The sequence below is a fragment of the Macrotis lagotis genome, chromosome 3 (assembly GCF_037893015.1).
Source record: "Macrotis lagotis isolate mMagLag1 chromosome 3, bilby.v1.9.chrom.fasta, whole genome shotgun sequence".
Lineage (NCBI taxonomy): Eukaryota > Metazoa > Chordata > Mammalia > Peramelemorphia > Peramelidae > Macrotis > Macrotis lagotis.
Window position 1 is genome coordinate 192,615,541 of NC_133660.1, and position 12,915 is coordinate 192,628,455.

The following is a 12,915-nucleotide window of genomic DNA, read 5'->3' on the forward strand; positions in this document are numbered from 1 at the left end:
ATTTCCCAAAGTTTCCAGCTAAATGAAAACTAACCATTATAGGATGTTGCTGACTCTCAAGTTCTGCCTGGTAAATAAGCCAAGTGTATTGTTAAAAGTTCAAACACTTCAATGAAAGTCTCTGAATCCTTTTTTAATTCTTTATAGCTTTCCCCTTGTTTTTATCATCCTTTATTTTCACATTATCTCTTACATCCTGAACAAATTAGTATAAGCCCTGCCCTTACTTCTTTTCTTGACCCTTCAAGTCAGCATATCCTAATCTTAGCACTTTTTTCCCCTTTTTACTTCAACCTTTTATTCAAGAACTTATCTTATGTATGGATCAAGCCCTAAAAACTAAGAGGATCACTTAGATTAGTCTAAATTATATTCTAAAGAAAAATCTTAACATGTCTTTAAGTTTTAAATAGAATCAATAGTTATAATTTTTACATAAGATTGCAACTAGTACATTCAAATAAGTGAAAGCATTTCTTTGGAGTGAAAATTTCTGTTTACCAATCAGCATTTTCATGTAATCTTAATATAAAAGCTCAGCTAAACACCTGGAAACATCCATTTTGTGCAAAAAAACTGCTTCCAGTCAGTAAGTACAGGCTTTTATTCATAGAACCGATGAGGGAAAAAAAAATCCAGATTTTTTTTTAAGTGCTGAAACATGAAGGCAAAAAAATCCTGAATAGTATTCATTTTGCTTATCTGAGTTAAACTTTTATAAGTAACTCAAGGAAAGTTATCCAAATATTATACCTGAAATGTCAAGTTAATGAATCCCAAATAACAAATTATAATGCACTAGGAATGTATATTTTTGCCTTAATAGTAGAACATTTAACACCATTAGTCATATACATTATAAAGCAAGATATGTATTTTTTTGAAACTCAACTTCAAAAACGCCACTATTATGCATAAGGCAATGAAACAACAATTAAGCTTATCACAGCTTTCAAACAATCAAATAACTGTTTTAGTGGAATGTCATCCTCAACATAAATCAACACAATCCCACGCAATAATGTCTCCAATTTATTATCTTTTCCACAGTACAAAGTTTCACAAACCAAATATCCTTTGTAATTATTCAAAGTCTGTAAACAAGTGCCCATTTCCCCGAGTCCCCAGTTTAAGTTTGTGAATGTTTTAAGTCCTTCAATCAAGTTCCAAGGTTGCTACTAGGAAAAAGAATCAGAACCTCAGATCATTAAATTATTTATATCTTTTATCATACAGCCTGCAATGCAGTAAAATCACAGTGAAAGCCCTTGGGAAAAAAACAACAGAAACAAAAACCATGAACTTTACAGCAGGACTCAAAACTTTAGAATAATAAATGCGTCTAAAGAAGCTTCCCATAATAAAAATGTGGGTTTCCATTTCCAGAAATCAAGTCAGTTAGAAATTCTAGGTTCTACTTAAAAACCCATTTAGATTTAAAAGTGAAAACAGCTTCCTCTCCTTAGTCATTTTATAAGCCCTACAGTTTTACTTGCAGAGATTTTTTTTTTCCAGTCTGGAAAACAGTAGTGCAATTAGTTTTACTTCGTTTAAGTTACTTAGTCCAGTATTGTAAATAGCTCTGTGGAAAGATAAGAAGATGCTCTGGTAAACAAGAAATTTTTGCAAGCCCATGCCGGCTTACTAGTCCATTAAAGCTGAGAAGTCCAAAGTGGCTTTCAAAAAAATTTGTTATATACATAACTAATAACAAAGGAGAAATAAATAGGCAGGAATAACTGTAAACTGTCTCAATGTTTTAATGATTTTTCAGTGACAGCTGGTATGACATACTGATGGTAGAGTCACTTTAATAAGCAAACAGTTGGCTTTAAGGGCATTCCACTATGGCATTCATTCTGGAAAGACCAAATGGAATTACATTCCTAAAATTTTAAAATAACAAAAAAAAATTTTAAGTGAAAGATAAAGAAAGGTTTAATGATGCCACACACTTATGGATTTCTACCAGCCAATTCATTTGGATTTCTTCTTAAAAAGACTTCTAATTTTTGATGGCTTTTTGCTTTTCTCTCCATTCTGACAAAGGTCCTGTGGGATGCTGCTTATCCTAGGGACTTTTAGGATTTCTTGAATAGGTTTGCTTTCATTGTTGGTTGATGAACATGAAGTGTGGCGAGGTTTAGGAGCAGGCATACCACTAGAAAGTTGGTTCATGCTGCAGGATTTCTCCAAGATACCATTATATACCTTGCTTGCAGGACTGAATATCATACTCTTAGTTTCTGTCAGTCCTATACAATCAGGAGAACCTCTGGAAAGATTAGCAGTTACTGGTGAGTCTCCTCTGGATGAATCTTCTAATGAAAGTTCCTCCTTCGATATTTTTCGAGGAGACAATGTATGGTATATCTCAAGGCTTGAAGGAGGAGACTGCTTTCTTCCAATGGATGAGTTTAAGGAGTCACATTCTGAAGCTGTATCTGGCACTTCCCTGAATGAAATAAAATCAAAACAAAAACGCTAAAGATCAAATGCTAACAGACAAAGATGATATTCTAATTTAGTCAATATACAACTACATTTAACTGTGCTAAAGGGCAGAATACTGTAAGTGAATTTCAAAATTTCAATAATCAAACCAAGAATAATCTTCATTATTGAGATTTACATTATTTGTCAGAACACAAAAAACTGATGTTTAATTTAGGAAATAGAGGAAATGCTGAAATAATTATATTTCTAATATTAAAAAGTCTATAACAAATCAAAAACAGAAATACTGTTACTACATTCTAGACAGTTTAACCATTTTTTTATTTCAAAATACATTAGAAATCATTGTCTTATTCAATGTATATTTCCAAATACAACTGAGTGGTAACATTTGAAAAATAGTTTTCTTCTTCTTCCATCTTCCAATCATTTCCTAAATTTTTTGGTCAGCTCAAGAGTTAAAAATTAACTGGAAAGTTTAGTGTTTTTTATTGCAAATAAAAAAGTAGGAAATCAATTAAAATGCATAAAGGTACAGTGCTGTGATATGCTTAATATTATTATCATTAAAAGGGAAGATAATATGAACTAAAACTGTCTAGGATACTCTATCTTATTCAAATCTTTTTAAAAAATTAACACTCCTAAAATTGCCTTATAATTGACATATATTATTGGAGGAATTACATAAATATTTATTATTGGAATGTTCTAAATCAGAATCAATTAAATTAAACAAAGAGACAAAGGAAATGTAAACATCAATTGGGAAATATAATGTTATACTAACCACTGATTTTCAGAATCTGATTATACTCTAAGTATCTGTTAGGAACATGATTACAAAAACTTTTGTAAACATTTTCTGTTAGTCATGAATCTCCTCTGGATAAATTCTCAAATGAGAATTACTCCCTTGATTTTTAGAAATTAGATTGAAGTTTTTTTTTTATTTTTACAATCCAATCATTTCTCACTTACCACCCTTTCACACTGAAAAGACAATGGCATACCACAACACTTTAAGGAGTTTAACTTCAAAATCAAGATTTTACAGGCAATTTTTCAAAAAATTTCTTTATCCACTAAAATGTTCAAATTAAAGGATTCTAAGTCAATAGGCATCTTTCTCTACCCATTCCTTCATGACTTTTATTGTTGCTCCTTTCTCAGTTTTGAAAAACACAGAGAAAAAGGGGTAGATATAAAGGAGTCACCAAAAAGGGGGAGAGACAGCCAAGAAAAGAAATATTCAACAAAAGGGAGAAATGGGGATATAAAAAAAAAAAGAAATTGTTCATAAAACTACCTACCATGCTATTGCTATTCTCACAACTCACACCTGTAATCATCTATCCATTTTTTAGGACAGCACTGTGCAAGTTTTCCAATATTGTCTGGGTTGAGTTATAGACCTGAAGACCCCATGTATTAGGATTCTTTCAAAGTTAATACTACCACTCATCCTAAGAAGCACAAGGTAGTTGACATTATGGGGAAGCTGAGGACACTAGCAATAACATTTTCCTGGTACTATAATTAGAGTTGAAAAAGCCTCTTTTTTTGGTAAAAGAATATTTCAAGGGGCAGCTAGATGGTACAGTGGATAGAGCACCAGCCTTGGAGTCAGGTGGGCCTGAGTTCAAATCCGGTCTTAAGATACTTAATAATTGCCTAGCCGTATGACCTTGGGCAAGTCACTTAACCCCACTGTCTTGCAAAAACTTTTTTTTAAAAAAGAATATTTTAACTGAACCCACACATAACTGTTATGCTGGGAAAGATTAGTCCTATTATTGACAGTGTAGCATTCTCCAGTAAATAGCAGAAACAATGTCCATTTGCTTTACTCTACAATTTAAAGCCACTAAATTAATATTTAAGTAGAAGCATAATAAATAGAGAGCCAATCTTAGGTGCAAGAAACCCTAGGCTCAAATATAGCCTCAGAGAGACCTTGGGCACATCATTTAATATTTCATTTTCCCAGACAATTCTGTGAGAATATGATCTGTTTGAATTAAAGGAATTTCTTCACAAGGGATTCCCTACACTTATGAAAGCACAAGTCCAGGCCAAAAATAAAATAACATAGCACAGTATAATGAAATGATAATGTTTGTCCTTCATTTTCGAAGATCACAACATCAGGGAGGTGATGTCATGACAAGCACAAAAATTGGATTTGAGTAATGTGGGGCTGTGTTAAGTCATCAGCCTCACTTTCTTCTCCAGAACCATCTGGGTCCAGCAGCCAGATACGAATCAGGACAACAGGAGATGGCCCTGGAGGAGAGGCAATCAGGGTTAATTGTCTTGTCCAAGGTCACACAGCTTGTAGGAGTCAAGTGTCTGAGGTTGGATTCAAAATCCTATCCCCCTCAAAACAAGGCCAGTGCTCCTTCCATTGTGCCACTGAAATGAATACTGGATTGAAAGTGGGAAGAACTGAAAGAAACTCAACAACTACTAATGGCTAATATTATCAAGGACTAATAGGAGAGAAGTCCTAGTTTATAATCACTTCTAATATATTTAGGATAATACAAGGTTCTTCTCCAGTTGTTTCTTCTCTATTCTAACATGTATTTTATACTAATAACTATTAATTGTTACTAATAATTTCTTGTGAACGACAAATAGTGTAAAAACGTTCACGACAAAAATGAATGGAAAAGGAAGTGAACTACTCATAAAGCAAGAAAAATGAAAAATTAAAGTCATAGGATATAGCCTCAATATCATCCTGGGAACCACCAATACAACACAATAAGATTTCTATCATATTGAGTGACTCTCCTATAAATCAAACATGTTAAGAAGAATATGTATGAAGGAAAATATTTATATTTATAATGGTTCCTTTTTTTATAATGGCTAAGAACAGGAAACTAAGAGTGTATATCAACTGGAAAATGGATAAACCAACATGGCATATAAAAGTAATGGAATACTATCATAAAATAAGGAATTATAAATGGGAACACTTTCAGATAAACTTGGAAAAGATAAAATACAAAGTGAAGTGACTAGAATCAGGAGAACAATTTATACAATAACAATTATAAAGAAAAAATAATTTTGAAAGCCTTAGGAACTCTGATCAATGAAATGACTAAACATGATTCCAGAATACTAACAACAAGGCATATTATCCTCATGACAAAAAAGTACTGGATTCAACATGCAAAATGAGATACATATAATTTTGGTCACTACCAATGTGGGATTTTGTGTCACCTGACTATGAATATTTGTTACAAGAATGTTACTGCTGTTTTTAATGGGTAAGGAGTAAGAGAATGTGGGTGTAGAATAGAATCTCACTCCAACCCCCAAAATACACAATAGAAAAAGAGAATAGAAGGAATCAGACAAGAAGAGTTTCAAAAGATGGAGGCAAGCACATTAACAGATTTGGAGTTTCATGCAAAATCCTTTCAGGATGTACAATGTTTATTGAAATGCCAATTTTATTTGATAATATTTGTTATAGTTTAATAAAGAATTTTTTGTTATTTGTTCTTTTAAAGACACAAAATGTGTAATCTGTACTGGTGGGGTGAGTACTAGAACATATGAAGCATTCTCATGGTCTACTCATGCATGGAATTACTGTTTTTGTTTTATCATATCCATATGCTTTACTCATGAATGTGTGAATGCTAACTTCACAAGTATATGAATTTCCAAGACAAATTCTTTCACTGTAATTTTTTTGACAAATCAATAATTATATGATTGAGGAATATCCCTTACTTTGCTCAGGACTTTTCACTTCAAAGCACTTTCACATAATTTATCTCACTGGCAGAAACACAGCACAGTTTAGAAGCATGGGGCAATATACACATAAAAGCAATCCAGAGCAGTAAGTAGGTGGTTGGAGATGCCACCAAACTTCTTCCTCTATGACTGGATGGCCAGTAATTGAAAGGCTCATGTCACTATTCCCTGAGACTGTCAAACTCTCTGATCTTCAACTGTCTCTCTATAAACAGCTAGCTATTTCATTAAAATTACTAATTTACTAGATATTTTGTTATGTGACTCAAATATTTTCTGTCATTTGGCTGGTGTGTGAAATTCTAATGCAGGTTAAAAATATTTCCCAAGATTTGTATCCAATAAAAACCTAATAAAACTAAACCCCATAATATATTAGAAGGTTTCTCATCCCTACATACCCAAAAAAATTGAGAATCAAGGAATTCAAGTAAGCTAAGACAAGTAAATCCTACCTTTCCCTGGGTTTTCTCTACTATGTATGATCAATTTTACTACACAAGTACACAGAAAATTAATCATATCAAAATTTTTGCCAATTTAAGCAATGAGGATTTTTCTAAAGCTCAGAATGAGTAAAAAGAACATTTATTATTTCATAATGATATTATTCTAGTAATTACTTTATAACTAGATTTTCTTTCAACTTTGCAAATGTTTTTTAAAAGTAAACAAAGTGACTATTTTGTTAGTGTATAAGTCTGATTCTTCTATTCCTTTTTGATAGGCTTTTTATAAAATTTAGGACAAATCAAAAAAACAGTGGTCATAAGTGCTATACATATGGGCAGTATGTCCTAGCCAAAAGACTCATGACAACTATAATAAAAATGCTATTAATGGACTTAAAGAAAATTAGTTAGATATCATCTTACCCTCTCTCTCTCCCCATTGTAAAGAAAAGTAAACAAAAACCCACGGATGTTAATGCTAGTACAAAATCATATTTCCTATTAATATTATTATTATAAGTAGTAGTAGTAGTAAGTAGTAGCAGTAGTAGTAGTGTTCTTTATAATAAGATAGTGTTTTACAATTTCTAACATGTTTTTTCACATAATGCTCACTATGTGAAAGTTACCTTATAAGTAAGGAAATTGAGACTTAAACATAGTTAAGTGACTAACACAAGATCATAAGCTGATAAACAGTCAAGCTGGGACTCAAACTTAGTTCTTTAGATTCTCAATTTAGAGCTCTTTCATGCTATCACACCAGTTGCACTAACATTAAAAAGCAAAAAAAAAAAAAAAAAAGGTAATCATGACTCAAAGACAGGCTTTTCTATGATACCTCATCTGACACATAACATTTTCAAATACCTACACCTAAAACAATTTTTAAAATTATCAGTTCATTTCACATACCACTGTTTGTCAGCAGTGAAGTAAATGGCCTCTTCCTCCTCTTCTGTGCGATAAAGAGCAGGGCAACTTGAAACTGAAAGAATATCAGGGTCAGGGGAAGGCAAAGAATGTTGTATATGTTGAGGATGCCGAGGATGAGGTGTATGTGAAGGAAGCTGAGTATGTGGAGACTGTGGAGATGATGGTACAATACTTCGGCGAGAACGACACAGGCTGCTACTTCTTGCTAATGATACAGAAGGTTTTGATATGGACCCTAAAAATAAAAAAAAAGAATAAATATTTAAGAACACTCCACTAAATACAGTTCAAATTGAAATTATGACCATGTACTCCCTTTATTCATATTATTTATTTACATACAGAAGAGAATTGTCAGTTACAATTGTCTGACTATCTTTTTACCACATTTGTCCTCTGCCTCTACTTGCTTATATGAAAATTAGAGTTTCTTTGAGAAATAAATACTTAATTTGATAGCAAATGGCTTAAAAGCTAAGAGAAATTAAAATGAATATGGTCAATAATATCACCAATTGCCTAATCTTGACATATTGAGTCACCTTAAAGATTGCTAAATTTGCTAAAGATTGTTAAATTTCACAGTATTTTATAATAAATTATTTAAAGGATTCTTGTATCAAGTGAAAAAGCATTAATGGTTCCAGGTATTAAACGATCTTCTTCAATCATGTAGTTATATTTTGGGATTGATTTTAGGCACATGACTTTTCACATACTAAAACTGAATGTAGATACTAAAATCAACTTCAATAAATTATAAATTAGAGTATCATTCTGATCTGCTACTTAAATGCATTTTTTTTAATATTATGCTTTCACTGATTCAGAGAATCCCTGAGGAGGAAATGCTATGGATCAATGGAGATGGGACTGTGCTCAGTAACTAATTATAGTATTAAAAGGTTGACTAGGGCACAAAGAGGTTAAGTAACTTGCCCGGGGTCACACAGCATGTATCAGGAACAGAATAAGAACAAAGGTCTTAAGTTTGAGATCAGTTCACTATCCACAACAACAAAATGACATTATAAAGTTACATGCTTTAAATAGAATTCTAGATTTAGAGATCTTTTACCAGACTGGCTGCTGCCATGGAGAGGAGGAAGGGAAGGGAGAGTGGTAGAAAAATGTGGAACTCAAAAACCTGCAAATGGATGAATGTTGAAAACTATCTTTGCCTGTAATTGGAAATAAATAAAATTTAGAGTTGTAAGGCACCTTGACCTTTAAGACCTTCTCAGCTAAGAGTTAAGCCAACTGAGGCCCAAAGAAAAGTTCTGACTAGTCCAAGGTCCTTGGTCCATATTCAAATTTTCAGGGAGTTTGCTACATGGGCAAAGTTTTAAAATATTTCTTTTGCAAAGTTCTTAATTCCCTTTCAAATTCTTTCTTCTATACTCTCATTTCTTTTCCTATTTGGTCCTCAAGTACTCTCATTTCATTTATACAAAATGTTTAAATTCTTTAGGAAAAAAAAACAAAAAAACTTCTTACTTCATCTTTTCCAGGAATTTTAGGTGATTTAAGTGCCCAAGCCTTTCTGTTAAGTTTAACATACTATTGTCCAATTCTCCATACTTTTCAGACAGTACGTATCATCAACTATTAATTACTGGCTTATGCATATGTTTGCTTCCTCAATGGTTAGGCATCTGCTAAAGGAGTGACTCTGCCTGGTGCTTCTTTGTAACTACAATAGCTTTGTGTGTGCAGCAAGTGTTTAATAAATACATGCTGATTGGTTCAGTAAGAAAATTAATTCTCAATGTTTATTTGAATTCAATATCATGGTTTCACAAATTATATTTTTCAAATCTGAGTATTTAAATGATAATGCAAAGGAAATGATAATGCAGAGGAAAAAGAAATAGATTGTCAGACAATGATTTTTTAAAAGCCACATTAAAAATCTGATAATTAAAAAAATTTATATCATCAATTTTACTATCTTAATTATAACAGTCTATTATATATCATCTGTTTTAACCATATAACGCACCTGAAAACTGTGAGACTATTGGAGGTGTATCTTCATCTAAGTCATCAACTCCGCCAGCAATTGGGTAGGGTGGAATAGACACTCTAGGCATCACTACCCAACTGTGATCAGAATAAAGAGAAGATGTCAGACTTGGTAGCCCTGAATTATGCGCTATTTGAAAACCACAGATCTTCTCAATTTGCTGCCAGCGAAAAAGTCGTTCTCGTAAACAAGTTGTCAGCTCAGAGAGAGCTTTCCTGGGAAAAGTTAAAGACAGTAGCTATTCATCATCTTAGTGAATTTGATGTTAAATAACAAATGTGACTATAACAAGTTCATAGTATAATAATTAACACCATGTATTTACTGATATTGATAAAAGAAAAAATTAACCATTCTCAGAAGGGCATAATAATTTGTTCAACTCACTTGATCAAAATGATATGCCAAATATTGATGTAAACATATATTAATCAAAAAAAAGTCATCATGTTAAGAGATTGCCGATTTTAATTTTCTTACTTTGCCTCAAGAATTTTATGGTCCACTTCATCCAGAGATGAGCTGTGTGCAACATGTAGAGTCCCAAAGACTGTGTTTCTCTTTTTTTTAATCTTCTCTGCCTAAGAATATCAGAAAAGAAAGAATGAATCTAAACATGAACCTGAAAATAATTACAAATAATATCTATTAATAAAGTTTATTCTGCTTAAAATAAATTTAATTATCATGGAAATTGTTATAAAATTAGTAACTTAGAAAACAATTTTATGGTGTCCAGAGAACAATAAAGTGGGGCATGCTTTCTCAAAAGGCATTAATAGTCAATGAAACTCAAATCCCTTTTCTAAAGAATTTTTCCCTAATCTCTAACATCAGCAATAAACAAGAACAAAAATCAAGAAACCTGAGTCTTTCCACTGAGGTTACAAAAAAAGGTGTTAACTGTATCCTACTACAAAGGAGGGAGTTAGTTAAGTAAGCACTTGGGTTTACAATAAACCAAGTTAATGTTTCCTCTTATTATGAAACAATTAAATAAGGTGTCAGATAGGAACTTTCAGTTACTACTAACCTGAATCAGATATGAAGCAGCAACCTGGAGGAGAAAAGCTCCGTATAAAACATTTAAAATAATGATGAATATTTTTAACTGACATTAATTTCCTCTTGGTAATATACACAGTCTTCTAAATTAAATGTAATTTACATAACCTAATACTACAAAAAGACTAAAGTTAAAACACCAAAAAAATATTGTTCAATATCTTTAAAAAATTTTAAATGGTCTTTTTAAGAAACAAAATCACTATATTCTTAAAATATGAGACAAAATAAAATACCTCATCTTTAGCAATTGCTAACTGCATTTCAGCATTTTGCCTCTTAATATTGTAGTACTGGACTTCCACTTCATGTGTTAACTGAAGCCATTTTTGCAATGCATCAGGAACCGACCAAGTACTTCTTAATTCAAATTCCTTCTCAGCTTTTTTCAGAGCCATCCGAACCTTAAAAATGAGGAATACATAAATGATTAAGATATAACTGTGCAATACATTTTTTATAAAGTCCACCTTCATTTTTTAATGGTTGCTTTAATGAACTGCTCTTGACATTTTTTTTAAATCATCACCTAGTAGGCATATATCCTTGCAAAATTTACATAAACTATTGTCATATCAGATGGGATGTTTGTGTTATACTACAAAGGAAAAGTCTTCATCAGAACCTTAAGTCCACGTTACATCTTTATAAAATCTCCTGTATAGCAAAAACTTAATTAACTCTTGCTAAATTAATCACTGAAAGTAGATATGGGTACTGGACAATGATAGACAATGGTGGTAAAAAAAATCTGGAGAGTGGAATTACTGTGTAATATGAATGTCAAGTAAAGTGGGGTAAATCAATGGCTTGGAGGTAGCAATCACAGTAGGGAATGACAGTATTTCAGATAAAGTCAATTGCTTATCTTCCATTAAGGGAAGACATGAAAAAAACAGAATTTATGTGAAAAGGAAAAAGAAAAACTCTGAAAAGTTTCAAAGTTTAGGAAATTCAAATGATCAAAAATATGAGTAAGCAGCCAAAAACATATTCCCAGGTTCATTGTTCACTTCCCTGACTAAGGCAACATGTAGAATATAATGTTTAGCTTATGGTGCTTCATTTTAAAAGGGACACTGACAAACTAGAATCAATCTAAAAGAAAATAACCACTCCGGTAAGAGAATTTGATATTGTGTTAGGCAAGGATCACCTGAAAGAATTATAGTTGTTTAGGCTAAGTTAGAGACAAGAAAAGACCTGGGGGAAGGAAAGTAATCACTGTCTTCTATAATGAGGTAGAGAAGGGATTAACTTTATTCTGTTTAATTTCATGTAGAGAAAAACTAGTATCAACAGAGAGAAATTATAGAGAGGCAAATTTCAATTCAAAAATAATTTCCAAACAATGGGATACCACCATTACTCAGTAATTTTCCTCTTTTGAGGTTCACATAATTCATGTCTACCACCCAATCACACAAAATTGTTGTGTACAGACCTGCTGGACATGCCCCTTCCTTTCTCAATGAGTTCAATACTGCCAATTCCTGCCCTCATTCCCAATGATTTCAACATATATATTGATATTCCCTCAAACCCTAACATCCCAGGTGCTCAATTTACTAATTTTCTATGACCAAATAATTATTCAGCACACATAAGGATGATCATAACTTTGATCTTACCCACATCCCAAAATGTTCAACTTCCTTATTCTCCTATTTGATCCACAATTTAACATTTCAACTTTCCTCTTGCTTTTGTCGACACCATGACCTCCAATCCTTCCACCCTTCAGTTCTCATCTTACTCATCCCTCCACTAATCACAATCTTATTCCTTATCCATCTTGATGACCTGGTGAACCAGTTCAGCTAAATATAACCTTTATTTCTTGAGTTCTTTGCCCCCCCCCCCTTGTCACATTTGTTGAGGATGACCTGTCAAGTCCAAATCTTTAATCTCAACCAGATCAGCACCACTATCCACACTCTCATGTATGTGCTGATGAACAAAGGTGGGGAGTCACATACCAGTATGAGTCCACTACAAATTTATGTTACATAACTTCACCTAAGTCCTAAGTGATGGTAAACAAACCTTTTAAGCTTCTCTAATTAATCCATTTTCTCTCACCACAGCGGCCCTTTAAAAACAATCCTTCCTCAAACTTACCATGGCTTTCCCTCCTCCTATCTTGATAGCCCAGGGCCTTGCCTCATTATTTCACTTAAAAAAGAGTTCATT

The 12,915-nt window shown here is 32.6% G+C and overlaps 1 protein-coding gene across 3 annotated transcripts in view; it reads right to left on the reverse strand.

The window, feature by feature from the left end:
* Positions 1-1,736: 1,736 nt before the first annotated feature.
* STIM2 (stromal interaction molecule 2) overlaps positions 1,737-12,915 on the reverse strand; it is a 173,529-nt gene continuing 162,350 nt past the window's right edge. For 2 of the 3 annotated variants that reach the window (XM_074229654.1, XM_074229656.1), the window contains 6 exons: positions 10,959-11,126; positions 10,691-10,714; positions 10,138-10,238; positions 9,634-9,872; positions 7,611-7,866; positions 1,737-2,455 (listed from right to left, as the gene is read on the reverse strand). In XM_074229654.1, the coding sequence (XP_074085755.1) occupies positions 1,978-2,455; positions 7,611-7,866; positions 9,634-9,872; positions 10,138-10,238; positions 10,691-10,714; positions 10,959-11,126 (1,266 nt within the window). In that variant the 3' untranslated portion in view covers positions 1,737-1,977. The remainder of the gene's footprint in view (positions 2,456-7,610; positions 7,867-9,633; positions 9,873-10,137; positions 10,239-10,690; positions 10,715-10,958; positions 11,127-12,915) is intronic. The other variant, XM_074229655.1, reaches the window with a different exon arrangement.